The following is a 27,308-nucleotide window of genomic DNA, read 5'->3' on the forward strand; positions in this document are numbered from 1 at the left end:
CAAGTCGGCTGATGACTCGGTTTCACTTCTCATGGGAAAGGTGGTGCTAATCCGACTTACATAGCCTTGAGTAATAAAGTGTCTAGCAAGTCAGACCAACCCACACCGAGATGCAACGAGCAAGTCTTCATTTGAATGTCTCAATGAATGTAATCCTTAGACCTTGAGGTGATCGCATGACTCGAGTTGTGTACCGACCGATTTAGGTTTTGTCAAACACGGTTATGTAACAAGGAAGTTATAAAGATATAGTTCGGGTTGACTGAGAAACAAGCTGCGTGACGTGGATAACCAAGACGAGATTTCGCCTCTCCACCTGGAAAGATATTCTTCGGGCCCACTCAGATGATATGATTCGGAAAAGCATGTCCATGTATGACTTGATTAAGTGTTAGTCAAGGAAGCCGACTAAGAGTTGGTTGAGGTTTAATAAAATGCTGTGGGAGTTTTGCCCCACAGTTTCATGGTAAAAAGGCGGCCGACTAAGAGTTAGTCGGATGAATCACATATCATTGATCGAGAAGAGAGCTTAGCTATTAAAGGGATGAAAGTAACACGCCTACAGCTTGAAAATGTATATCGTGATGCAAAAGGGACTTAGACGTATGTCACATTGAAGCTAAGCCGTCATTACTCAGTGGTACTTAGCCTCAGGGACGGAGCCAACAGGGGCTGGCTAGGGCCATGGCCCCCCCTCATGATGGATTTTTTTTTTGAAAATACCTTTGTTAATATGATGATTTAACCTGCAGTTTTACCTAAATTTAGCTATATGGCCCCCTCCAAGAATTTTTACATGTAGTTGGCCCCCCTTATATCACTTTCCTGGCTCCGTCCCTGCTTAGCCTCTACCGACTGATGTATTGCGGGTGGAACTCCAATCTTGTCTAAGTCGCCATGACCCTATAGGGTCACACACTTAAGAGGTAGGAGTGAGTTGGATACAACCCGACATAAACGAATTCACTCGTGTTGGATTTGAGCTAGACCAGGACTAGGTCAGTGAGTTCGACTCAAGGTGGCCAAAATAGAGTCCAAGTAAGTGAGCCCCAAGTGTTGTGAAGCGCACACCCACTCCCTATATGAAGTTGTGCAAAGGCTGCCAAAGAGATTGTACAGTGGAGGGTGCTTAGAGGAGTGTTTTAAAAAATAAACCGGGTTTTTACTAGACAGATGCTTAACTAAGCACCTCCTATGTACAAATAAGCACCGATGCTTAACAAAAAGGTTGGTTTATTTTCCTAAGCACCCCTCTAAGCACCTCCCCATGGTTCGACCATTGCATGAGTTGGGCACCCTAGCCTATTCAGCTTGACAACTTTTCTAGATCTAGCGGTTCACCGTCGGTGCTCCTCCTTGCACGTGCTGATACCAGCAGAGCAGATGAGTGTTCAACACTTCGATGAGACCGTGGGATTGGACCGGATCAGATCAGATCGAGGACGCTATCGCTCCGACCCGCGCTTCACTAAGTTCCGCACCTGCTAACACCTTGACGATCCTGCTCGCCGCCCTCCTCGTAGAGGAAGGTGAGCTGGCAGCCGGACTCGAGCGCGAGATCGCGGGCGAACTTGTCCCACCCCGTGTGCAGGTACATCTTGCCCTACCAGTCGAACAAGACCTCGACAGTCCACCGGCAGAAGTTGTAGCTGGCCTTCTATAGCTGCAAGTGCGCCGGCTCAACGTCTGTCCGCTTGAGATGCACTAAGAGTATCACGTATTGCGTGGCCTAACAGAAAGTAGAGGAAATGTCCAATGATCTCTAATGGAAGATGAAACGAGAAAACGGGTTGAAATACGGTGAAAACGGAGCAAGGCTCCTTGACAAGCACCGTGCAACCCGCATGGCAGCGTGTCGCGCGCGCCGTCAAATCCGATCTCCACCTACAGTGCACGGTTCACAGGTCCCCCTACCCAACTCCTTCCTACCAGAAGAAAGGCCGCGGGGCCCACCCAACCAGAAAGACAAAGAAAAGCAGACGAGACGAGAACAGTCGCACCCACCATCCACCACCACCACCACCAAAGACCGCGTCCAGCCGAGGCAGCGGCGCCTCTCCTCCTCTTCCATCCCCCACCACCCCGCCGCACTCGCTCCTGTGGGAAGGGAAGCCCAGCATAGACGTACGCTGGGCAGGCCAGAGCGCCGCACACCGCAGCAGCAGAGCAGAGGCAGCCACCTCCATCAGAACCACCACCACCTCTCCTCCTCCACGGCCACCACAAACTTCGCGCACGCCCCCGCCCCGTCAAAAATAACAAAATAATCTCCCACGCAACCGCATCTCCACCGCGCCCCCACGCGACGCGGCGCCACCAGCCGCGCCGTGCCTGCCACCGCCCCGCTCCTCCACGCCGCGATCTCGGCCGCCTGCCCGCCCGCCCGCCAGCGCGCGCGAACGGGAGGCCGGGGGACGGCGGCGGCGCCGGGCATGGGCACGTGCGTGTCGCGCCCCAGCGCCTGCGTGGGGAAGCCCAACACGCCGCGCTCCGCAGACGCTGCGCGGGCGGGGGGCGCGCGCCGCCGGCGCCGACGCGGCGGGAAGGGACGGAGGAAGGCGCCGTCCCGCGCCGCCTCCATGGAGACCATCCAGGAGGCCGAGGGACCCGCCCCGCCGCCGTCCGCCGCGGTCGCGCCCGGGCCCTCGGCCGCCTCGGGCGATTGCCGGACCTACAGCAACCCGGCGTTCCAAGGTAGGTGGGACGGGACGGCCAACCTGCTTTCTCCCAATCGCTTTTCTGGCTGCCCTCCTTCCGGGAATACACAGATAGATTTGATCTCGGGGGACCTTGGCGCCGACGCCAGATTGCGCGTCCTTCCTTCGGGTTGGGGATTAAATTAAAGCTACTACTGCATCTGGGGATCGTGCGCTTTTCTATTATTTCGATTTATTCCTTATTGAATTTTACTGCCCTGTTCCGTAGAGCGGGATCATCATCACTGCGCCTGCGCGTCGTAATTAGGAGCACTCCTGCTTGCCACTGAATTTTATTGCGGCCATGAATGGCGATCCACGGCATTGTACTACTGGCTCTCTCTTGTCCGAATCGGCACCTGACGTAACTCTGGGCGCTTCTCTTCCTGCAGTGACCGGCAGCATGGAGGAGGCCTGGTACGACTCGTACGCCATCAGCGAGTCAGACGGGGAGGACGACTACCACAGCGTGCACGACGGTAATGCTACTTACGTACGCGCAATGCAGTCAGCCTAGGCGACCCCATGGCTTGAATTGTACTCTGTCCACCATGGCTTGATTTGTACTCTGTCCACCTTGGGTTGATTTGTACTCTGTCCACCTTGGCTTGATCTGTACAACTCTGTTGAACCTTCCAGCTCTTGTTGCCTCTGCAGATGCATTCTCGTTGAACGGCATGGAGAACGATGCCAACGGCGGGAGCTTCAACGGGGCCGCGCACCCGTCCGACCTCCACTACAGGAAGCCCAGGTCCAGCGAGCTGCCCAAGGGGAACTCCGAGAGCAGGTCCTCTGTCAGCCACGACGATATGGTCAGCGTTTCGGGCGATGACAGCCCCAACACCAATGGCGGAGGAGGGATACTGGACGACTGCGGTCTCCTGCCCAACAACTGCCTGCCCTGCATGGCCTCTGCTGTCGGTGTCAACGAGAAGAAGAGGGCTCTTTCGACCAGCCCGACCCATTCCATGAAGATGCCGTCGTTGAAGCTCTCGTTCAAGAAGAAGTCTGGGGAGGCCAACCCGTCGTCCGCGCTTTGTAAGCACTTCTTCATCCACCGTTTTGGGTCATTATAGTTTTTGGCTGAATTACACTCTCTACCAGCCTCTTTCACACGCGCGACAGTCTTCCGCATTGCTTTGTTCAGAGTTAATATTTTGGAGTAACCTTTGTTATCTCTTTCATAGTTTAGTTGTAGTAAATCTATAGGCTGATATGAAAAACTATTAATAAAAAAGATAAAGAGAGAAAGCAAAAAAGTAGCGCAAGAGATGTGGCCTCCAACTAGTGGGTAGTGGTACTATTTCAATGTGTGCTGCACAAATGATTTGTTTAATCAGCCATCTTCCGTTTGAAGACACCATGAGTATTTGATCGATCATCATTTTTTATAAGCATGCTGTTCCTTTTCTCATTGCCGATTGGCGGTTGCTACTGCTACTTTTTTGGGGGAGAATTATCATGCCAAAATTGGTTATGAAGAAACAAATAATATGAGATAGTTAAAGATCATATCCTGAGGATGAATATTGGTCCGGTTTGCATCAAGTAAATTCAGCATGACTTTAACTGTACTATGGATTTTCAGCTGTTGCTTTTCGAGTAAATTATTATTGTCATTTCACCTTTGATGAAAATTTTGTATCATCTCTACTTGTGACTATGGACATGTGTAGGAAATGGCTGTGAAATAAAAATCCGAAACACATATCGTATTAAGGACCATGTTAATCTTCGACACGACTCTTAATTGCTCATGCTTATTCACTTGCGACTTCATATGCAATGCTTCTATAGTGTCTGCCTATTGTGTGTGCAGTAATAATTTGAGCCATTAACAATGGTTTAAGAGTCATCATTGATCTAGGCAACCAAATTTCTGTTTCATCTATTAACATCCACATGTTAGTGTGCCTCTATTTTTTTGAACATGTTTGGTTTACACAGAATATGGCAACCCTGAACATTTTTCATCATAAAAATTACTAAAGCAACATTTTGTATTTTGTTCAGTGTCTACAAAGGATTTCCTTGAAAGGCCTCTAGCAGGTTCTCAAGTACAGTTATGTTTGCTGGAAAAGAAAGTGCTGAATAGCTGGTCTCATATTGAGCCTGGTACATTTCGAGTCCGAGGATCTAACTATCTTAGGTAAACATCATTCACTTATTTATTTTTGTACACACTAGCTCCTTGTCCATTTCTACAGTGCCCATTTATTTGGGAAGGTTGGATTCTCTTGGAAAGCAACTGATATTCGGTTCAATTGAACTTCTTCAGGGATAAGAAGAAAGAGTTTGCTCAAAACTGTGCAGCATACTATCCATTTGGAGTTGATGTATACTTGTCACCGCAAAAACTCAACCATATATCTCGATTTGTCAAACTTCCTGACGTTCAAACCTCCAGCAAACTCCCACCTCTTTTGGTGGTCAATGTGCAGGTGTGTTAGATTTTGTCAAACAGTTGTGTATTTACTAAAAAATGTGTTAAGAGTTGAGAAACATAACTAATATGCTGGTTAAAACAGTGTTGATATGCTGGTTCATAGTGAAGGTTATTCATGCAATTCCTTTCTAGTGATGCTCACTTTGTCGAATTATTATACATGAGACTCTTATTTGTTTAGGTAGAAGTTTGAGAAGATGTAACTGCGTGCTTATATGCTTTGAGCTTGAGCCATTATTGAATTTAACTGTTATTATCCTTTTAGTACGATGTGCAATTTTACATAATAAAATGGTAGCATTCAAAATGAAATAATTATTTTTTTACTGGTCTGTTATGTGCTATGTATTTATGTGATGATGACCTATTTCTTGTAAGTATGATGGATACCTATGAGCAGCTACGTACCAATTTAATTAACTAGAAAAGTAGGTGTCATGTTCCAAGTTGAAGCGGACTTGAACCTGGTTAGTGGGTGGTGGGCTTGTACACTCTAAACCCGCATCTGCTTTCCATCCTACCAGTTGCTTATGCGACCCCTGGATTGTTACTATCTGAGACAATGTGTTCACCACACATGCTTTCAAGATAAGGTCACTGTTGTGACGCCAGTGCTCCTAGTCACCAGTCTGCTATCACTATTCTTCATAAGAACACTAAATGAAGAGGCATGCTAAAGCACCTGATGAACCGTGTTTAAGGAAAATATTTTGCCTGAGTTAGCATCCAGTAGTTCTGGCAGAATTGCACTTGTGTAACTAAGATAAAATAAATTATAATATTTTGATTGGCTAGTGTTTTTTTTTCTTGCAAACATTATTTTCTCTTGTTAATCTTTGATCAGTGGTTTGTCAATGACATTTTTATGCATTTTTATCAGGTTCCACTGTATCCTGCTTCACTCTTTCAGAACGAAACTGACGGGGAAGGGATGAGCTTTGTTTTGTATTTTAGACTTTCTGAAGGTTACTCAAAGGAGCTCCCACCCTTATTCATCGAGAATATTAGAGTAAGATTTTGATGGTCTCATATCTCTTTCACAGTTTCACTAACCATTTATAAAACAGAGGCTATTACCTCAGTTTCAAAATGTAGTACGGAGTACTTGGTTTGTGATACCTTTTACATAGTTGACAGACACCTTTGCAACTAAAAGCACTCATGGATTACAATCTGTAGTTAGTTCTTGTACTAAATATTTTTTAGAAGTCAACAACATTGTAACATTTTTCGTTTAATTTCCCAAACAGAGGTTGGTTGATGATGATGTAGAAAAGATAAAAACATTTCCAATGGAAACAACTATACCATTTCGAGAACGGCTGAAGATACTTGGACGGGTGGCTAATCTGGAGGACCTTCCTTTGAGTGCCGCGGAGAGGAAGCTAATGCATGCATACAACGAGAAGCCTGTGCTTTCTAGACCTCAGCATCAGTTTTTTCTGGTTAGTTGTGATTTCAGAAATTATTGTATTTTTGTACTCCCTCCGATCCAAAATAAGCATCTGGGTTTAGTTCAGCTTTTAACTAAAGGCCTGACAATTATATGGATCGGAGGGAGTAGTATATATACTTAGCTGTTGAGCATTAAATGCAATGTTATAAAATGCTGTGGTCCTGTCCAAGGAGTGTTTAGAGCATCTTATGTTTCTGTGCAGGGTGACAATTACTTTGAGGTTGACATTGATATGCATAGATTTGGCTACATCTCAAGGAAAGGGTTTGAAACATTTCTTGACAGGCTAAAAATATGCATGCTCGATGTTGGGCTAACCATTCAGGTATGTCAGTCATAAATTTTCTTCAGTTATCAACTGTGATCACCTAATTTGCCGTGCAAGATAGTTAAGTTAATGTGCTTGCTTCTTATGCTGCAGGGAAATAAACCGGAAGAATTGCCTGAGCAGGTCTTATGCTGTGTTAGGTTGAATGGGATTGATTACGCAAAATATCAACCCCTGATGACAAATGGTGCCTGAACTTGGCCCTTACTAACATTGTTTGGAATCTGAGAGGTAGCCAGATCAGGCCAAGGGCTGACTTGAAAGGTTTCCCCGGAAGAGGATCACCGAGGTCCCTTGAGGTTTCTGACCTGGAAACCGGAGTGGGATACTGGCACTGCTGTGGAAGCGCTAGCGGCTGAGCAACAAGTAACATTAACGGAGGCAGCGGTGCATGTAAATCTGTATATCATTACATGAGCTCCAATCGCCTCTGCTGTTGCTACCCATGATTCTAGAATTAGTAAATATGACCAATTTCCCTGGGAAATAGTAGGGTTAGACGATGTCTCAAAACAAAAGTAGAGGTTGACATGAGGAGGATCGTGTTGAATGCGAGCTGCTTCCTTTATAAAGCAATAGGTGTAGAGGACGCGGAAGGCACTGTATAACCTCTACCGGCTATACCTCATATGGCGCCCCACACAAAACAAAAAATAAATGAAATATCTGAGTAGCCTGGAGTATTATACACAGTTTCCATGGTCTTAAGGGCATCTCCAATGGGGCGACGCATTTTAGCGTTCGGAAATGTCTGCGCATGTCGGTTGAAATGGTCGAAATCGACCGCACGTTCGTTTGTGTCTGGGGTGACTCCAGTGGCACGACGCATTTTTTTGGCATAAACATGAAAACATAATTTACATAGTTCAACTCATGAAAAAAAACCCTAAACGCGTGCGCCTACTGCTGCTCGTCGTCGCTGTCGAGCACGATCAGCTCCGGTATCGCCCACGGCCAGTTGCCATCCGAGGGAGCGTACGCCGGCGGTGGAGGCGCCCAGGGATGCGGCTGTGGAGGAGGAGCCCAGGGGTTGTACGGCGGCAATTGTGGCGTGGCTGAGTCCTGTAGCGCCTGCCGAAGGGCTTCATCCTCCGACAGGCCCGGCGGCATGACGCCGGTTGCGTAGCGGGGCAGCGGCGGCTGCACAGGCGGGTCGTTCTCGGAGACAAGGACGGCGAGCTTCGCCATCTCGTCGTCCGTCATGTTGTCGGGGAACTCAAAATTGCAGCCCTCCGCCATGGCCTGCTGCCATTCGTGGAAGACGGCCGCGACATAGCCATCGCTGTCGTCCTTGACCTCCTCGTTATGGCACGCGAGCGCCTCGATGTAGTCGTCGTCGTGGTCGTCGTCGTTGTACTGCGCGCGCGTCGGCGCCTGCTGACGACCCGTCGGCGCCTGTTGTCTTCGCGGACGAGTCGGCGGTGGACGCTCGAAGGGAAAATCCCTGTCGCCCATGAAGCCCGCCCTTCTCCTCCTATCCGTCTCGATCGACAGATAGGTACACCAACTTTCACAGTCGATGGCGTACGCTGGATCGGCGCGGAGGTCCGGCGGCAGGTACCGCCTCCTTCGCTGGATCTCCGCGGTCCGATCAGGCTCGCGCGCAGGGATGGGAGGGATGGGCACCCGGCGGCAGCTGAGCCGCCAGCCGCCAGGCAGTTGCACGCCCGACCAGGCTTCGCACGGCAACCATTTGCCGTGCATGAGCCTCCCCAGCGTGACGGGCAGCGGCACCCTCTTGCTGCCGCTGCCGGAGGCCTCGAAGTCGTTCTTCTTCCCCATGGCGCTGCGGCGGTGGTGGTGCAAGTGGAGGTGTGGGCAAAGGAGGAACGCGGCCGGTGGACTTTTAAGGGCGGCCGCGCGCGGGATACGATGCCATTGAAGGCGGCGCAGAAGCCCAGCCGCCGCCCGCAAGTGCACGCGCAGAATAGTTAGCCGCGCCATTGATGACGAAGGCTGCGACGCAGACGCGGAAGCGCTGACCATCGAAGCGACGCCCTCGATGCAGACTCGCTGCCAGACGGTCCCGGTAGAGACGCGAGCGGACAGTTTGCGCGTCCGCGCAGCGTTCCGCAGAGACGCAAACCTGCCGCAAATATGCGGCAGGTTTGCATCTCTGCGGACGGCCCGGTCACTTTGCGTCGCACCGCTGGAGGTGGTGCCGGGCACATTTTCGGTCAAGACGGACGCAAATGGTCGCTCAACATCTGTTTGCGTCGCGCCGCTGGAAAGTTTCCCCAAATCCCAGGCTAAGAGGATAAATGAGAAAACAAGATATGCTATGGATTACTCTAAGTTACTGGGATAGATTAGTATAGATAACTGTACGGTTACCTAAAAAATACTAAATTCGCCCACCTTCCCTACCTCCATTGTCCTCTCTGTTTGGTGGCTCTCCTTTTGTCTCACAAGCATCAAACTTATCTAGGCCAATAAGCACCTAGTCTAACCCTTACACCTTGTCCTAACTGTTAAAAGTAATAGAGAGAAATAAGAGATGCAACAAATGATTCAACTATCTCTTTTTCATTGATGATTCACAACTTATATACAAGGGAAGGGATACGAATATGGGTCACTTCCATTCGAAGAGGTGTGAGGAAGAGTTGTGTCTGTTGGCAAACCAACCAACACAGAGAATTACATGAGGGAGGATTATCCCTTTAATTAAACATATTTAATTAAATCCTAACACTCTCCCTAATCCTTCCTTATCCTTGTGCTTGGTCATCTCTAGAATCATCTTTGGAATCATCTCCTTTAAAAACTCTGTGGGAAAAATATGAGAAGAGTAGTGTGTATGATATGTTGCTAAAACTCCTTAAAACCCAGTGGGAAAAATAAGGAGAAAATGATGCAACATATAATGGTTGGATATGCTGTTAAATCTCCTTTGAAACCCAGTGGGAAAATAAGGAGAAAATAACACATCATATAATTGGTATTGTCTCTTTGTTGACTCAATATGAGAAAAACCTTGTAAAAGGGAAAAACTCATAGAGTTTAGAGAACAATATATGTCGTATATACTTTCCTAAAAACCCCGGTGGGGTAAACAGAAAAAATGACATATCATCTTGTGTTGATATTACCTCATTAAAAACCTTGATGAGAACTTGTGTAGTAAACTCATAAAGGGAAAAAGAGTGTAATATGATGCTTTGAATATGATTGATTCAGGAAGATAGTCCCCCCGATTCTTGCAATTTTGGAAGCCGTCGCATACCAATTCCACTACTTCTGAAACGTTGAAATTGGTAGAGACTTCGTGAACAAACCAACAACATTATTGTGTGATTTGACTTGCAAGATGTTTATTCCCCAACTCTTCTGATGTTCATGGAGATAAAACAATCTAGAGGCAATATGCTTAGTGATATTGCTTTTGATGTATCATGTTTGCATCCATGCAACACAATCAACATTATCTGTGTAGATAATGATTGATAGTTCAAGAGAACCAATACCACGTGACTCATGTATGTGGTTTATCATTCCGTAAAGCTACACATGTTAACACAACTTTGTATTTTAGAATGATTGGTAGGTGCAGTCACCAGAGTCTGTCTCGAAGACATCAATGGAACGACAATTCTACCATGTTGATACACATTGTGGGGATCATTCAAGTAGCCAACATCAGTGTATCATGATGATATTGGAGTTCAGATTTCTCTGAAATTATAAGAATATGTCAAGTAATGTGTGGTGCCTTGGAGATATCAAAATATATTCTTGATTCCCAACCAATTGTGTTGGTGGGTCCAATGGCACTGAGATATGGAACTGAGATATGGAACTTCAAGTCCCAACATCCATTCTACATCATCCTGTGGTTTGAGTGAATCTTTCTCTACGTCTAGAGATCGAACAACCGATATGGGAGATGGATATGACTTGTCTATTTTAAGTTTCTCCAATATTTATAATATAGGCAATTTGGTGTACCATAATACTTGAGTGAAGTAGCTCGACTTGTAATATCAAGCACTATTTGGGTTTCACCAAATCCTTCATCTCAAATTCCGTCTTTTATATTATCATGCGCTTCGTAATTGCAAGAGTAATCCTTGTGTATGACAAACACACATGGGTAATCATTATTGTAGGAGTAATACTTGTGTATAAGGAACTCACTACATCGGTTGTACCAAAATATACCGACAACAATAAGCCATCTTGTGACTTATTAAATTTACACAATACATGTTGCATTTGCATTTCGATTCGGATTGAGATTACATCAAGAACGATACATGTCAAAATCTAGTGATCCACATGGATATGTTGTCACTACATCTATCAACTGCATTGATAGATGATTTTGTACCGCCAATGATATAGTGTATCGGAAATAGGATTCCCCTTGCGTCTGGAGATTAGGTCTCGGATCTCTACGTAAATCCGACCTTGTGCTACAAGCCTTGCTTTCTCACCACTTTATTATCTCATTTCGTTGCTGGAAGAGAACATATTGAACCGCCTAAGGTATTCATTTGGAGGAGCGAGGCTAATTCTGCTTGGATTGCATCCTTTGATTGTTTCAATTCGAGCGAGTGGTTTACACTCTGCCATGGCCATGGTCTTTGGATCTGAATCATTATGAAGGATGTTTGCAATCATACAAGAGAAATATTGTGGACATTTGTAGGCTTTAATCATATGATTCTCCAGAATCGATATAGTTGGAGGAAATCTCAAGCACCCATGATTACTCTTCGTGATTTCCCGATACGCGTGAGTCCGAGTGTTCCGATGTCCCAGCCAGTGTGTGCAAGCTGAAACTGGGTTGTGGAGGTTCCCCTTCCACTAGGTGTATACGACCCAAAAGGTGTTAATCAACGCTAGGTTGATGTGCATTTACCGGTTCAGAGGATTTCTCCTCGTTTTACCTTGTTGCTTGTAGGAAGCTAGATCATGGTTAGAGCCCGTACTACTCCTCTTTTCAGAGGTAGGGAGTTGAGTGGTTTCTATTGGTACCTACACTCTTTCGGACGCATTTCTAGCCGGATTAAAGGATTATATATCACCTTTTAATCAGTAAATGAATCTGGCAGGTTATTTGCAAAGTGTTGCAAATTTGTGAATCGTAGACGTATAGTCCAGATTGTTGAGTATGTGGATATGGAGAGGAACGTGGAGTTCCGAATGATTTCCTGACATTCTATTTGGTACTAAAAATCTCCCCCTAATTCCTGGAAATATCCATCCTTCAATATTTGCAATCAACGTACAAGGCTATGAATATATATATCCCTTATGAGTAGGTCAAGGTAATTAGTGATCGACGGAGATCTGTACCCCACATAGATCCCTAATATGTGGACCTGTGATGTACGTTGTGGTGGTGAGATCGGTACGCGTGAAGCGCTTTCGAAATTACGCAGATGGGAAATGCTCGGAGGATTTCCACGTATCAATTGCAGATATGTGGACCTGGGAAGTACTGCAATATGAGTTAGTCAGAGGCGTGTAAAACCGCATGACTCCAACGTGAAGTTGGTAAATTTCAACTCATTAACAATGGTCATGCAAGGAAGCTGATCCTCTTACCAACCTTTTGTGTATGAACATATGTGACAAAGTGCTGAACTTCAATCTTCGAAAGCCATGCAATAATTATTGGAGGCACACGATGAGAATTCTGCATCATTATCCATTTGAATTGATTATAATTTGTTTTTTTAGTTCATACAACGTTGGATGAGACCACACATATCACCTCGAATGCATTCAATCAAGGGACTTAAGTGATCTAGCTTTGATCTTGAGGTATATGAGAACCTCAAAATGAGCTACATAACTCGATGATTGAGGAAGCTTAGCTTCATGCAAATCATGACCGATGGAATTGATTTATATGCAACATGTGCTACGGGTTGGTTGTACGTGTAGTACAATCCAAAATATAGAGATCGTACCTTTTCAAATATTTGTTCCTCATTCATCGGATTGATTCCCGTAGAAATCTATATATCGAATTGGAGAGTTTCCATTGTGGAAATCTTTATCAAATATATAGAAGACATCCAATCTTATTTATATCAGAGTGCTGATACAATATATGTATGTTGCAACAACATAAATGAGCATGAATAAATCAATCACTAAGGAGATTATGGGACTATTCAAAGTCTCCAAACATGTCGACTGAGGCATACTCAATCATCATGTTCTCCGTGCCCATAGGATCCTGTGACCGCCAGAGAGGCATGGTGTTACAACGTCCAAGAGGAACGTCTTGCAAACAACTAGCTCCATTGGTGCGGTCTGGATGAAGGTTGAAGTGAGCTTCAAACCTTTTCCATTAAGGTCATTTGCATACCAGCGATTATTGATACAGAAAAACCAGATGTTGTGGGGGGGGGGGGGGGGGGGGTGGCATTCCTGCGTGATATGCGTATAGCATCCACACTCGTCGCAAAGCTTAGTTTTGTTAAACTTGTGCCCTGTCATGCCTTTAACGACCCTTATGATCTGGATGTATAATGTCTTACAAGACAACATACCTTTTCTCTTCTGCTAGCGGCGTGACTCCAGCCGGAGGTGGATCCTTCGGGGTCTAGATTGCACACACTATTCCACGAGATGCATGACTGATCTTTATGTCCATGGCCCATGTAGGGTAGTTGTGGCCATTGAAGGCGAAAAGCCTCAAATTCTTTTTCGGACATCGTTTACTTACATGAGTGAACCAGAGATTATTAATTTACAATTGGTAAATCAAAACCATCATGGTTATGTTGTAATGAAATTTACAAAATTAATAAAGATTCAAGGCATTGGCTTGAAATCATTGGTGTGAACCTCAAATTGTTAAGTATGACACTTTGTAGATAATCTCCAAAAGTAATTTTGGAGTCCGTCTCGTAGCACTAGACAGTATAATCTGATAAAATCAGTAGATACTCGCAGTCATGACTTAATAAAAATATATTGGTGATTACTTGATAAAGCAATCATGGTAGTGAAGATAATCTGCAATGCAGTAGATTCGCACACTACCTATGATCCTAAAACATCAATTTGAAGAAGTCACTTAGAATTTTGCATTTGTCAATTCGTGCTCGTATTAAGCCGATGGCTCAATTAAGACAATGAATTGATTCTTATTTATATTTACAAAAAAATAAAATTCTCTATTGCAAATAATGGACATAATAAATCTCAACGTGTTGGGTCATGAAGATATATTACGTCATATATATTCTGGAATATTTAGTACTCAACAGAAATAGTATTGTAAAAATACCGGGTCTAAAACTGATGGAATACTAGTAAATAGTATTGTTAACATGAAAAATCTGTAAATTCCCAAAAATATTCGGTTGTGATGCAACATTGACATGAACCACCGTTTCAGGTTGCTTTGCCAAATCCTACGAAGTGCAAGGAACTTGATGCAAAACTGGTGAAGGGACATGATTTCCCAACCACTGAATGTTAACCAATCGAGCGATTGGTTCGGCTCAAGTCGGCCACGAGTTGTCGCCGGACGCCGGATGGCGCTACCGCAATCCACGTTGGAGGTGGCCGGCCGCCGCCGCCGCCGAGGGCGGTTCCTGGGCTGCGCGCGTCGGCCAACCGACGGTCGCGAAGACCACACGCCCCAGGGGCGTCGCGCCGGTTGCTGCGCACGGGCGTGAGCGCTGCGAGGGCCGATCGTGAAGACCGAGCGAACCGCCGCCGCCATGGACGCGCGCGTAGGTGGTCGAAGGGACACGCGTGGAGACCGAGGAGATTGTCCATCGTCCGGTGTCATCAAGAGTTGGTAAGAACATCTCAAATCGAAGAGCACTTCGTTGGTTACCTTTGTTGGTTGAGGTCCTCAATTCTCTGTCTCTTACCAAGTAGTAGCATATGTATGCGTACAGTATGAGTATGTACTTTTGTTCTTGATGTCCTCGTGAAGGGGTAATGAAAACAGCCATAGAATGTGTTAGACAATTCTTTTGCGGTTTGCCTCTTCTTTCCCTTCTGTTCTTCTCTGTTCTTCATTTGTTCATGAAATCGCTCTCGGTAGAGCGTGCTGATAACATGTTGAAAGTAATCGAGAGAGAAACAAGAGATGCAACAAATGATTCAACGATCTCTTCTTCATTGATGATTCACAACTTATATACAAGGGGAAGAGACGCGAATATGGGTCACGTCCATTCGAAGAGGTGTGAGAAAGAGTTGTGTCTGCCAACAAACACAGAAAATTACATGAGAGATGATTATCCCTTTAATTAAATATATTTAATTAAATCCTAACACTAACCTCTCCGGAAAAGCTTTGCATTTCCTTGTCTCCGTCTCTGTCATCGCTACAACGTCGACTTGGGCGTCGTCAATGTCGTCTTGCCACGTAACTTCCGGGGAAGTCACATGGTGAATCATCGCTCCTCGTCAATGACCCTACCTTCTCGTAGCTCTGCCGAATTCTCATGTCACTGGATCGGTAGAATTTACTGCCGATCAGCAACAAAGTGATAGAGAAAGGATCATTGCTCCCCCTAGAAAACACTTTGCCGCCGATCTCTAACCGTAACTGACGAGATGCAACTAACCTGATAATTTCTTTCTGATACAACTCATTCCGAGGCACCAGGGGGCGTTTTTGTTGAACTTCCCCTATCGTATAGATCATTATCAAAACCACTCAGGAAACTTCAACCATTGGAAGGAAAGAAGAACAAGGGCCCGTGACGTGAGTAGCTTAATTATGACCGTGGATGTTCAGAACCTTACTCCCACGTCAGGCTAATTGGCTAACACAAAAACTTTTGTGAAAGGAAGACATGGGTCAGTAACATTAGAGGTAGAGTGTATATAGGATGACAAGGAATTCCAAGCCAAGGGATATATTTATATATACATGGAAATAAGTTAGAGTTGGTAGATGGAAAATATAATGATACGAGTTGGTAGATGAAAAATGTAATGAAAAACCGGACGGGACCGGTGGTTCAACCGGGAAAACCAGAACCAGAGCCTTAGCTGGTTTTTCAACCGCACTGGACCATCTACGCAGCCGAGCCAGAATAAACTGGGTAAACAGCGGTTGAACCGGTTTCACGCTGTAAACCTGATCTCCGGTCTGACCCGGTTCAATATCTTAGCTTTGTAAAAACTAGCATGGTGGCCCTCGCAAATGCGAGGGCATCACCCATAGTTAATTTTTATAAAAGACAATGTATTTAGTGTGTTCAAATTGATCTAATTATTAATATATTTATAAATTTATGGACTTTATACTATTGTATAGAAAATAATACATTATATAGCCACCACCTATATATATGCTAAATATATATCACCTGCATAGAGGCATCCTTAATCGTCTGTAACTTATGGGCGAAAGTTTATTAGGATATTTCAAAAACACTACATTGATGAACATATGTGAAGTTTGTGCGTGAGACTAAATAGCCATATACAGTTAAAGTTTAGACCGTGAGCTATCTGGTAGTTTTTATGTGATATTGGATAGGTATGCAATGCTAAACTTCATATTGTTACCAATGTCAAAAAAACTTCATATTGTTAAATAATTAGGGTTTGCTTGAGCAATGATCCTACGATGTTTAAACCATTGTTATGGCACATAAAAGCGGGTATTGCTTATCCTTATTAATACACTTTGAATTGCATAGCCACTCTACAACCATCTCTCTATATGCAGAATCAAGATTATCCTAAGAAATATGGGTGTTTCTTCTCGCATATTTAGCTTGGTACAAGGCCCAAAGCCTTCTTATTAAGTAACCTAGTATCATTAGGGAAGAGAAGTTGTTTTCAAAGCCTAGGCATACACTAAGTTTAGAATCTTATCCTGCTAATTTTTGATCTAATCGCCGCATATGTATGTTATGTGGCCACCCAAAAGCTTGGGTAACTACCTGGGATTTAGGGTCGCTGGGTTCGCCATTGCCTAGCACACCTACTTTGATAATACATAGTTTGATTAAATAAAGAGTAAGAGTTTTCAATTCGACTTTTACATGATCTTTCTACAATTTTTTTCCTTCATTTGTTGAATATGACACTCCCATGTGGTTGAGATATATGTAGCGTCTTGAGAACATATTTTTTTACATTCCCATGTGCTTGTGAAATACATAACGTCTTGACACGGACAATCTACAATATAGAAATTTGACCATTATTTAAATAATTAAAAAATAAGGTTACCTTTCAACTTGAATTTATCAATCTTACTTTCTTTTTTCATGTTTCAGTAATGTACTTTACGTATAAAAAAAATTAGAAAATATGGATGCAATATCATGTTTAACTTTTTTATGAAGTGTACAATGTTAACCCTACATTGTCATTGCGCATAGTTAAGGCAGTTTAATGTGTCGATCACTATTTTCTACATGATTACAAATTCCAATTAAGTGGAGCGAGGAGTGTGTTTCTTTGATTACTATTGGTTCGACGACTTAGAATTTATTCTCTGAAGTCAATGTCTCATATTCATTTTCAAAACATGTGAGATTAATTTAAAATTTACGAATTAAGTTTGAAAGTTTTGTATGTATTCGGTGATATTGATATATATATGTAATTGCACATCAGTATAATTTTGAGGCTCTTGTATACTTGTTTTGCCAGCCAATCTACTTTTGGAGTCTCTCATAGAATTTTTCCTAGTCTGCCACCGTGTGGTACAAAAGATATCGATTAGCTTTGGAGTTTTTTCTCAATCCTAGATCAATTTTGAGTTGGCTTCACATACGTGCTTATTTGCCTCACATGGTTTTTTTTATGGCCAGCATTTATTTAACGCTGACGTCATTCATGATGTTATTTGCATGCAGTAATTAACATAACTCCTGTAGAAGCGTTATCTGGATTGCGTGCAATTTCTATGTATGGCATCCATTTTATTTTAGGCATGCATGTCCGCTAATCCCATTAAGACACGGCTCCGTATTTTATTTTTTAATTTGGCCATGTTTGTAGTCCCGGCAGAAAACGTATGTGTGCCTGACCCGTTAGTTTCCTTTTAAATTGACGTGTCATGTGTACATATTTAATGTTGTACGTAACACTTCTATATTTTAATCTCACCGATAATTTACAGATCAATAGTATATTTTTTTAGCATATGTGGATTAACATCGTGTCTCTATTTAATACCTCTTATTTTGCTTTTAGTATATAACTAGCATGGTGGCCCTCGCAAATACGAGGGCATCACCCATAGTTAATTTTTATAAAAGACAATGTATTTAGTGTGTTCAAATTGATCTAATTATTAATATATTTATAAATTTATGGACTTTATACTATTGTATAGAAAATAATACATTATATAGCCACCACCTATATATATGCTAAATATATATCACCTGCATAGAGGCATCCTTAATCGTCTGTAACTTATGGGCGAAAGTTTATTAGGATATTTCAAAAACACTACATTGATGAACATATGTGAAGTTTGTGCGTGAGACTAAATAGCCATATACAGTTAAAGTTTAGACCGTGTGCTATCTGGTAGTTTTTATGTGATATTGGATAGGTATGCAATGCTAAACTTCATATTGTTACCAATGTCAAAAAACTTCATATTGTTAAATAATTAGGGTTTGCTTGAGCAATGATCATACGATGTTTAAACCATTGTTATGGCACATAAAAGCGGGTATTGCTTATCCTTATTAATACACTTTGATTTGCATAGCCACTCTACAACCATCTCTCTATTTGCAGAATCAAGATTATCCTAAGAAATATGGGTGTTTCTTCTCGCATATTTAGCTTGGTACAAGGCCCAAAGCCTTCTTATCAAGTAACCTAGTATCATTAGGGAAGAGAAGTTGTTTTCAAAGCCTAGGCATACAATAAGTTTAGAATCTTATCCTGCTAATTTTTGATCTAATCGCCACATATGTATGTTATGTGACCACCCAAAAGCTCGGCTAACTACCTGGGATTTAGGGTCGCTGGGTTCGCCATTGCCTAGCACACCTACTTTGATAATACATAGTTTGATTAAATAAAGAGTAAGAGTTTTCAATTCGACTTTTACATGATCTTTCTACTATTTTTTTCCTTCATTTATTGAATTTGACACTCCCATGTGGTTGAGATATATGTAGCGTCTTGAGAACATATTTTTACATTCCCATGTGCTTGTGAAATACATAACGTCTTGACATGGACAATCTACAATATAGAAATTTGACCATTATTTAAATAATTAAAAAATAAGGTTACCTTTCAACTTGAATTTATCGATCTTACTTTCTTTTTTCATGTTTCAGTAATGTACTTTACGTATCAAAAAAATTAGAAAATATGGATGCAATATCATGTTTAACTTTTTTATGAAGTGTACAATGTTAACCCTACATTGTCATTGCGCATAGTTAAGGCAGTTTAATGTGTCACTATTTTCTACATGATTACAAATTCCAATTAAGTGGAGCGAGGAGTGTGTTTCTTTGATTACTATTGGTTCGACGACTTAGAATTTATTCTCTGAAGTCAATGTCTCATATTCATTTTCAAAACATGTGAGATTAATTTAAAATTTATGAATTAAGTTTGAAAGTTTTGTATGTATTCGGTGATATTGATATATATATGTAATTGCACATCAGTATAATTTTGAGGCTCTTGTATACTTGTTTTGCCAGCCAATCTACTTTTGGAGTCTCTCATAGAATTTTTCCTAGTCTGCCACCGTGTGGTACAAAAGATATCGATTAGCTTTGGAGTTTTTTCTCAATCCTAGATCAATTTTGAGTTGGCTCCACATACGTGCTTATTTGCCTCACATGGTTTTTTTATGGCCAGCATTTATTTAACGCTGACGTCATTCATGATGTTATTTGCATGCAGTAATTAACATAACTCCTGTAGAAACGTTATCTGGATTGCGTGCAATTTCTATGTATGGCATCCATTTTATTTTAGGCATGCATGTCCGCTAATCCCATTAAGACACGGCTCCGTATTTTATTTTTTAATTTGTCCACGTTTGTAGTCTCGGCAGAAAGCGTATGTGTGCCTGACCCGTTAGTTTCCTTTTAAATTGACGTATCATGTGTACATATTTAATGTTGTACGTAACACTTCCATATTTTAATCTCACCGTTAATTTACAGATCAACAGAGTATATTTTTTTAGCATATGTGGATTAACCTCGTGTCTCTATTTAATACCTCTTATTTTGCTTTTAGTATATAATATAATATAATATAATAGATTTATGTGCACGTGCGGGACTTGAACTTGTACCTCACGAGCATGTGCGCAGCGGATAGTAGAGACAAGTATTTTTTGTACATTATATACATAGTATAATTGGATGCAAGCTAATGGCGTCGGCTGCCACTTGCTTCATGGCTGTTTTGGTAGCTTTGGTGTCCGTTTGGTAGTCTGGGCCGAATTCGTGCACCATTGCGTCAGGGAGAAGAACTCCCCTGCGCGTTAGACGGGTCACAGGCCAGAAACGGCATATCGTTTGGTAGGTCGTTAGGAGTTTTTTTTGGCCCTGTGGAGATTTGGGCTCTGCTTTGATAGGTCGGTTTTAACGCCAATTAGCAGCCCAAAACATGAATGATGATGTTAGTTGGAACGCAAAATCAGGCTCTGGTTACCCGTGATCAATAGCGCACAAGCAAGCACATAATGCAAGATTAGACTTGAAAGATCATAGGCGCTACGAAATAGGTTCAGTCTACTCGACACTCCATGACACTTGTTCACAGACCATAGTTCAGTAGTTCAGACACGACACCATTGGACAGTAGAGACAGAATACCAGCAGCGACACAATACCTGTAGAGTTTCAGACTTCTTCTTTGAAGACGACACACCTAGTGGCATCGCCATGGTCCGGACACCTGGTCATCATCTCAGTGTAGGTGTGGTCGAAGATGACCACACTGTACTCAAAAGAGGACATCTTCTTGAAGGCGAACTGGCCTATCTTGAGCTAATGGGCAATGGCGAAGGATGCCCACCCCTGGTCGATGAATGCGTCATCGCCTCCTTTCCTCGTAGTCATCCTCTAGCTGCAGACGATGATGTTTGAAGGGATGGATCCGAACCACTTGATGAATTTGGTAGGGATTGGGAGCTTTCCGAAGGTGGGCTTGAAGATGATTCGGAGGAAGTGGTCCGGCCCTACGTCGTCGTGGAAGTGGCCGACGTTAGCCTTCCTTCCTCGACGTTTCTTGGACGGTCCCTCGCTGGGAACCTCCGCAGGTGCCCCAAGCTAGATCTTCTCACTCTGCACAAAGAGCACATGCCATTAGAGGTGGCTGCTCACAACTAGATGAACAAGAACATCAAAAACATTAGCGAAGCCTCATACATTAATTGGGTCACACGGCAGCTCAAGGGATTGTCCCAAACTAATTCTAGTGTGCAAGGAATGTGGAACACACGACTAAGTTTGAGGGCAGCACCTTGCCTTCCATGGTGCCATACTTGAATCATTGGCCGACGCGGAAGACAAACCAAAAGAGGCCTCATACATTGGGTCACACGGCAAGCAAAGGGAGTGGCCACAAACAAAGTGTAGTGTGCAAGGAATGTGGCACACACGACTAAGTTTGAGAGCACCACCTTGCCTTCAACAGTATCATATTTAAATCATCGGTTAATGCAGAAGAAAAACCAAAAGAGGCCTCATACATTGGTTCATACGGCAGGCCGGCAAAGGGACTGTTCCCAAACTAAGTCTAGTGTGCAAAGAATGTTGCACACACGACTAAGTTTAAGGGAAACACCTTCCCTTCCATAATGCCATATTTGAATCATTGACCAATGCAGAAGAAAAACCAAAAGAGGTATCATGCATTGGGTCACACGGTAAGCAAAGTGACTGTCCCCAAACTAAGTCTAGTGTGCAAGGAATATTGCACACACGTCTAAGCTTGAAGACAACACCTTGTCTTCCATAGTGCCATATTTGAATCATTAGCTTGTGAGGAATTGAACAAGCATAAACGAAGGCCTCATAGTATGAGAACATATGGAGGAGATGTTTGATCGGAACCAATGGCATGATCATGTTCAGTCATGCCACAGGTTATGATCAATCATCTCTCCATAATACGATCCCTGGATATAATCATCGGCCTCGTTCAGTCACAAACAACACAAGTACCAATTGAAGTTGAAGTAGAGGGCAGAGTACATTACAAATTCTACTTAGTGTACATTACAAATGCTACTTAGTGTACATTATAAATTATACGTAGCTCAACCATTAGCATAATCTCCTACACTACATCTCCAACACATTCATCACTCACATCACAAATAAACCTGATCTTCTCGAGCTTTTCCTTGTTTGCAAAATTCACTAGGACCGGATCGTATATGTCATACTCTAACTTTCTCTTTTTGGCCAAAAACGGCTTTCTTTCTGCTTCCCATTCTTGTTTCTTAGACCTCATAACTTGTACTTGAGTTCTCTGCATATTCTTTGAATGTTCTAGGACGTCGCCTAGAAGGGGGGGGGGGGGGTGAATAGGCGGTGTATAAAAACTTCTACTTGAGAGCTAAACTAGGCCGAATAAAACTACACATGTGTTTACTAGTTTAGCTCAAGGCCTATCAACTAGGGGTTTGCCTAAGAGCACCAACAACCTATGCTAGCATGATGAGCACAATGTGATAACAAGCTAGGTAAAGCACATCAAGAAAGATATATATAACAAGGTAAAGCGCATAGGTTAAGGAGCTCGGGTTGAGAAGTAACCAGTGCACGAGGAGACGACGATGTATCCCGAAGTTCACACACTAAGGTGCTACGTCTCCGTCTGGAGCGGTGTGGAGGCACGTGGCACTCCAATGAGCCACTAGGGCCACCGTATTCTCCTCGAGCCTTTCCACCAAAGGAAAGCCTCGATCCACTAAGGAACCTTGGGGTGGTTACCGAACCCTTACACGCTTGGGCAAACGCCAAGTATCGGCTTGAGGCAACTCCACAATAAGGAGGCTCTCAAGTACACGCCACAAGAGGCTATAACACACCACCAAGCCACCAAGATGCTAATGCGCCACAAGAGGCTAACACACTCCACCAAGGAAACCAACTCCACCAAGGATGCTAATGCGCCACAAGAGGCTAACACACTCCACAAAGGCCACAGCGCCACAAAGACCACCACGCCACTAAGACGATGGGATCACTAAGGCTACAAGGCCACAAAGCAGACACGGCGCCACAAGAGGCAACACGACCACTAAAGGCAAGATGGCCACTTAGGAAAGATGGCCACTAAGGCAAGATGGCCACTAAGGCAAGAACACCACTAAGGATGATCACTCGCTCTACGAGATCGAAACCCCGGAGAGAACTCAAACCGATGCACCTAATGCAATGGCTAAGAACACCACTAGGATGCCCGAGTTCTTCTCTCCCAAATTCCAACAAAGCTAGAAGAGCTATTGGGGGAATAAGGGAGGAAGAACAAAGAGTGGAGAAACACCAATAAACTCCAAGATCTTGATCTAGCAAGATCCCCTCACTTGGAGAGGGATTCAGTTGGTGAAGCTCTAGATCTAGATCTCCTCTCTCCTTTCCCCAAAAAATATGCAACAAATAGTGGGGGGGATCAAGAGGAGGAAACAAGAACCCAAGGTCAACAATGGAGGAGAGAGAATGGAGGAGAAGGGTTGTTTTGGTCGGAGGTGGAAGAGGGGTATAAATAGGGGCTCCAAAATATAGCTGTTGGGGGCTGGAAAAACGGTCAGATTCGCGCAAACCGGTACTACCGCTTGACAAAGCGGTACTACCGTTTTCCCCAAAAAAGCAGATCTGAAAAACGGCCCAAAACCGGTAGCTCGTGTAAAAAAAAGCTGGGTTTGAGAGAGAGAAACAGTGGCAGTGAGCAGAGCATGCAATGGCAGGGCAGAGCAGCGGCAGGCAGCGCGTGGGGGACAGCGAGGGGCCAAGCAGCAGCAGCGTGGGGCCGGGAGATGCTCTCCCACGCGCGGGATCGAGCTGGCCTCGCGGGTCAACGCCCTGCGTCCCGATTAAGGGTGTCAAGTGGGATCCCACTTTTGTCCCACTTGTAGTATAATTTGATTTTTTAGTATAAATTTTGACATCAAAATTTGAACTACATAGTACAAAATGACATCCCACCGGGATCCCACCTTGACACCCTAGTCCCGATCGGCAGCGTGAGCGGATGCGAGCGAGCGGCGGCTGGGCTGGCGCGGAGCTGGGCCGCGCTGAGGCTCGGGCGGCCCACTGCGGGAGAGGTGGAGGCTGGCCAAGCTGGGCCGGAGGCATGGCGCGGCCCAGGAGATGGAAGGGTGGAGAAAGGCTGGGGAAAAAAGAAAGGAAAATGGGCCGGCCGGTACTACCGGGCCCGGTACCGGTCTGGTACCGGTCCAGTTACGGTACTACCGGCCCAGTACCGCTTTGATACCGGACTGGGTCCAGTAAGCTAGGGAGGCTGATGCGGTACTGGGCCCGGTACCATCAGCGGTACTACCGGGCTGGCCCAAAACGTTTTTCTTTTCTTTTTTCAAGTGTGCAACACGGAAAATGCAATAACTCAAGCTAGGAAATTCCGATTTGGGTGAAACCAATTTTGTTGGAAAGAGGGCGACAAGGGATACATCTTTACAAGGTGAAATCATACAAAGGAGTGAGTGATGATTTTCTCATGGTCATAGAGGTGTAACCTCTCAATACGGCATATCGGGAAAATCATCACTCTCGCATATGCAACATGTGATGCAACCGAAATCCGTTTCATGCATAAGAACCAAGAAGAACCAAGAACACGATGCAATGCATGCAAGGTTTGAGCTCTCTCCAATGATGCGACCCACTATCCTATCGAGCACAACTTGTCCTTGCGCGTTCTTCTCGAGTCGGCAAGCTCCGTCTTCATACTCTTCATGATTGTACATGCCACCGTCTTCCTTCAACATACACGCCACCGTCTTCTTCCATCTTGTACGCACGACACCGTCTTCATCCATCTTCAACGCCGTCTTCTCTCTTCATCTTCTACGCCGTCTTCTCTCTTCATCTTCAACACCGTCTTTGTCTCTCTTCGACACCATCTTCATCATTGTACTCCGTATTCTCCATCTTGCAACCTTGAGTCCAATGCATGGCTATGGACTAGACCTAAGATTGATTCTCAATGCAACCGTTAGTCCATAGGGATTGTCATCAATTACCAAAACCACACATGGGGTAATGGACATGTTCTTTCATTCTTGACCATATCAACCTCATTCTTCAACTCGTCCAGCTCGTCTTGCGCTCGGCTCTGGACAAACTAGGGCTACTCAGCTTAATCTTTGGCACAACAATCAAAACATGCAAAACCCTATAACAAAAACCCTTCCATCTTAGTCCGATCTAGAATAGATCTACCGCGATTGCAAAGTACACTAACAAATCTAAGGAAATCACAACCGTGAACAGCAAGCAATCGAAACGAACAACAAGCAGCCGTGACAAACACCAAACAATCGTCCATCTAAACCCAATCTTCCTATAGTTGCAAATGGTGAAGCATGGCCTGTTGTCCCACAACGACGACGAAGATAAGAGGAATATGAGCTTACCACCATTGTTCAGGCCGAGGACGAGGTCGAATTCACGCCCAAACTTGAGATGTCGGTGAAGAGCGCGGTGCAGGTTTCGACTGAGGTCGTGGTGCTTCTCGCTGTCGTCTCCTCCTCCGGTCCCGCCGCTCCTCCTTGCGATGGTGACGTGGGCATTACCCTTCGGGTAATCGACATTGCACTATCCTGTATTGATTAGTTGGAGGCCCATGAAGACACCTGGAGGCAAGATGGGCCACCTAGGCGGCGCACTGGAGGAATCCTTGGCGGGCAAGACAAGGAAGCGGCCGTACAAGAAAGGATTAGATCTAAAGCTATTGTAAACCTAGTCGTACTTGGTTAGACCTCTTGAGACCTGGCCTCCTATATAAGGGCCAGGAGAGGGGTTGCCGAAAGACAGAATCAATCATAGCAATACTAGCCACCAGAAAGTCCAAAGCTAGGTCATCGTAGCACTTATCCTCTCGACGAGATCTCAGCCGAACTATTCGGCACCCCATTGTAACCCATTATCATCATAATCAAGAACAGACAGGCAAGACGTAAGGGTTTTACCTCATCGAGGGCCCCAAACCTGGGTAAATCGCTCCCCCCGCTTGTCTGTGAACCGATGTCTCGTGTCAGCTTGCAGGATTCCGCTAACCCTAAGCCCCAAACGGAGGGCATTGCCGAGGAGTACCCTCGACAATTGGCGCTGTCTGTGGGAACCCTGCCGGCACAAGATCGGACATCGGCTGAACCCTTTATGTCATCGGCAGCTTCGTCAACACCGTCATCGCCTCATCTGGGAAGCCCGATTTGTTTCGGCTCCTACGAGTTCACCCCACATAGCGACTCATCTCGCTCGACTTTCTCCGGTCTACAAGGCAACATGGAGATGACCTTCGGGAGCGTCCACTACAACGTCAACTCGGAATGAATCCTTCGGCTGCTGGAATCTCCCATCTCCAGATCGATGAGTCCAAGCACATCGTCATCACTCGACCTTTCGGCTGGCCTGACGAGCCCGTCGAGTTCGCCTACGCCTTCGACTCCCCGTTCAGCATCTTCCATGTCGGTCGGATCCGATGATCCCGCGTCCTCGGAGCTAACCTCGTACTACTGCATGAACTGCGACACCAGGCACGGGCTAGGGTCGAGCGACACGCCGTTCATCTGCAATGCCCACTATTCACCGGGAGAGGACAACATCGACATCATCACCCAAGGACACACCCGAAGAGTGGCGCCCCTCCAAGTTTATGTTGCTAACAGGGGAGATGGAGATCGCACCCCCCGTTCCAGCAGGCGAGCTAGTTTTGAGAATAGCGCCAGCAACAACAACAGCGACCATACCATCGCAGAGGAGGAGTGGGCAGCAGCCAAGGCAGCCGTGCTTAACAACACGCCACTTCCTGCGGGAACCACGGTCGGCACTCTCAATGCTTACCGCTCCATATTGGAGAAAAATCGGGAGCGACTATCCAAGGAGCAAGCCACCCTCGAGAGACGCCTATCTGCGGCAGACCGATCCAACGAGCGACGAAGGGGCTCGCAGGGAAGCGCCTCTCGAAGTACTCACGGAGGAGGCAAACATCGATCAAGAATGTCCAGGCTCTCGGAAGACGATGCTAGAGAAATAACATCAAATTTGACCAAGTCCTTCATGACCACAGACACCGCGAGCATGCCACGACCAAAGACCGTCGCGGGAGCGACCGCCAATCTCGCTGCATATCTCATCAATCAGCGCCCCGAAGGTTCCATGGCTCAAGCCCACCGAGGTGCCCTAGAAAGTCTAGCGATATTGGGAGATAATCTGGTCCCAAGAAAGGACAAGACTACGT

At 44.8% G+C, this 27,308-nt stretch overlaps 1 protein-coding gene across 1 annotated transcript; it reads left to right on the top strand.

Annotated features, from left to right (window-relative positions):
- Nucleotides 1-2,379: 2,379 nt before the first annotated feature.
- LOC127293359 (uncharacterized) lies at nt 2,380-7,612 on the top strand. The gene is made up of 9 exons (XM_051322955.2): nt 2,380-2,694; nt 3,089-3,175; nt 3,354-3,734; nt 4,710-4,845; nt 4,975-5,137; nt 6,023-6,151; nt 6,393-6,587; nt 6,801-6,923; nt 7,020-7,612. Exons 1-9 carry the CDS (start codon nt 2,433-2,435, stop codon nt 7,119-7,121), a joined length of 1,578 nt encoding a protein of 525 aa, XP_051178915.1. The 5' UTR covers nt 2,380-2,432; the 3' UTR covers nt 7,122-7,612.
- Nucleotides 7,613-27,308: the final 19,696 nt, after the last annotated feature.

This window comes from Lolium perenne, chromosome 4, assembly GCF_019359855.2.
Source record: "Lolium perenne isolate Kyuss_39 chromosome 4, Kyuss_2.0, whole genome shotgun sequence".
In the NCBI taxonomy this organism is placed as follows: Eukaryota; Viridiplantae; Streptophyta; class Magnoliopsida; order Poales; family Poaceae; genus Lolium; species Lolium perenne.

Bases quoted from the DNA above. Each gene is read 5' to 3' on its own strand.
- LOC127293359 (XM_051322955.2), top strand. From the start codon at position 2,433: ATGGGCACGTGCGTGTCGCGCCCCAGCGCCTGCGTGGGGAAGCCCAAC. The intron at 6,588-6,800 runs GTTAGTTGTGAT...GTTTCTGTGCAG, and splicing joins CTCAGCATCAGTTTTTTCTG to GGTGACAATTACTTTGAGGT. The intron at 6,924-7,019 runs GTATGTCAGTCA...CTTATGCTGCAG, and splicing joins ATGTTGGGCTAACCATTCAG to GGAAATAAACCGGAAGAATT.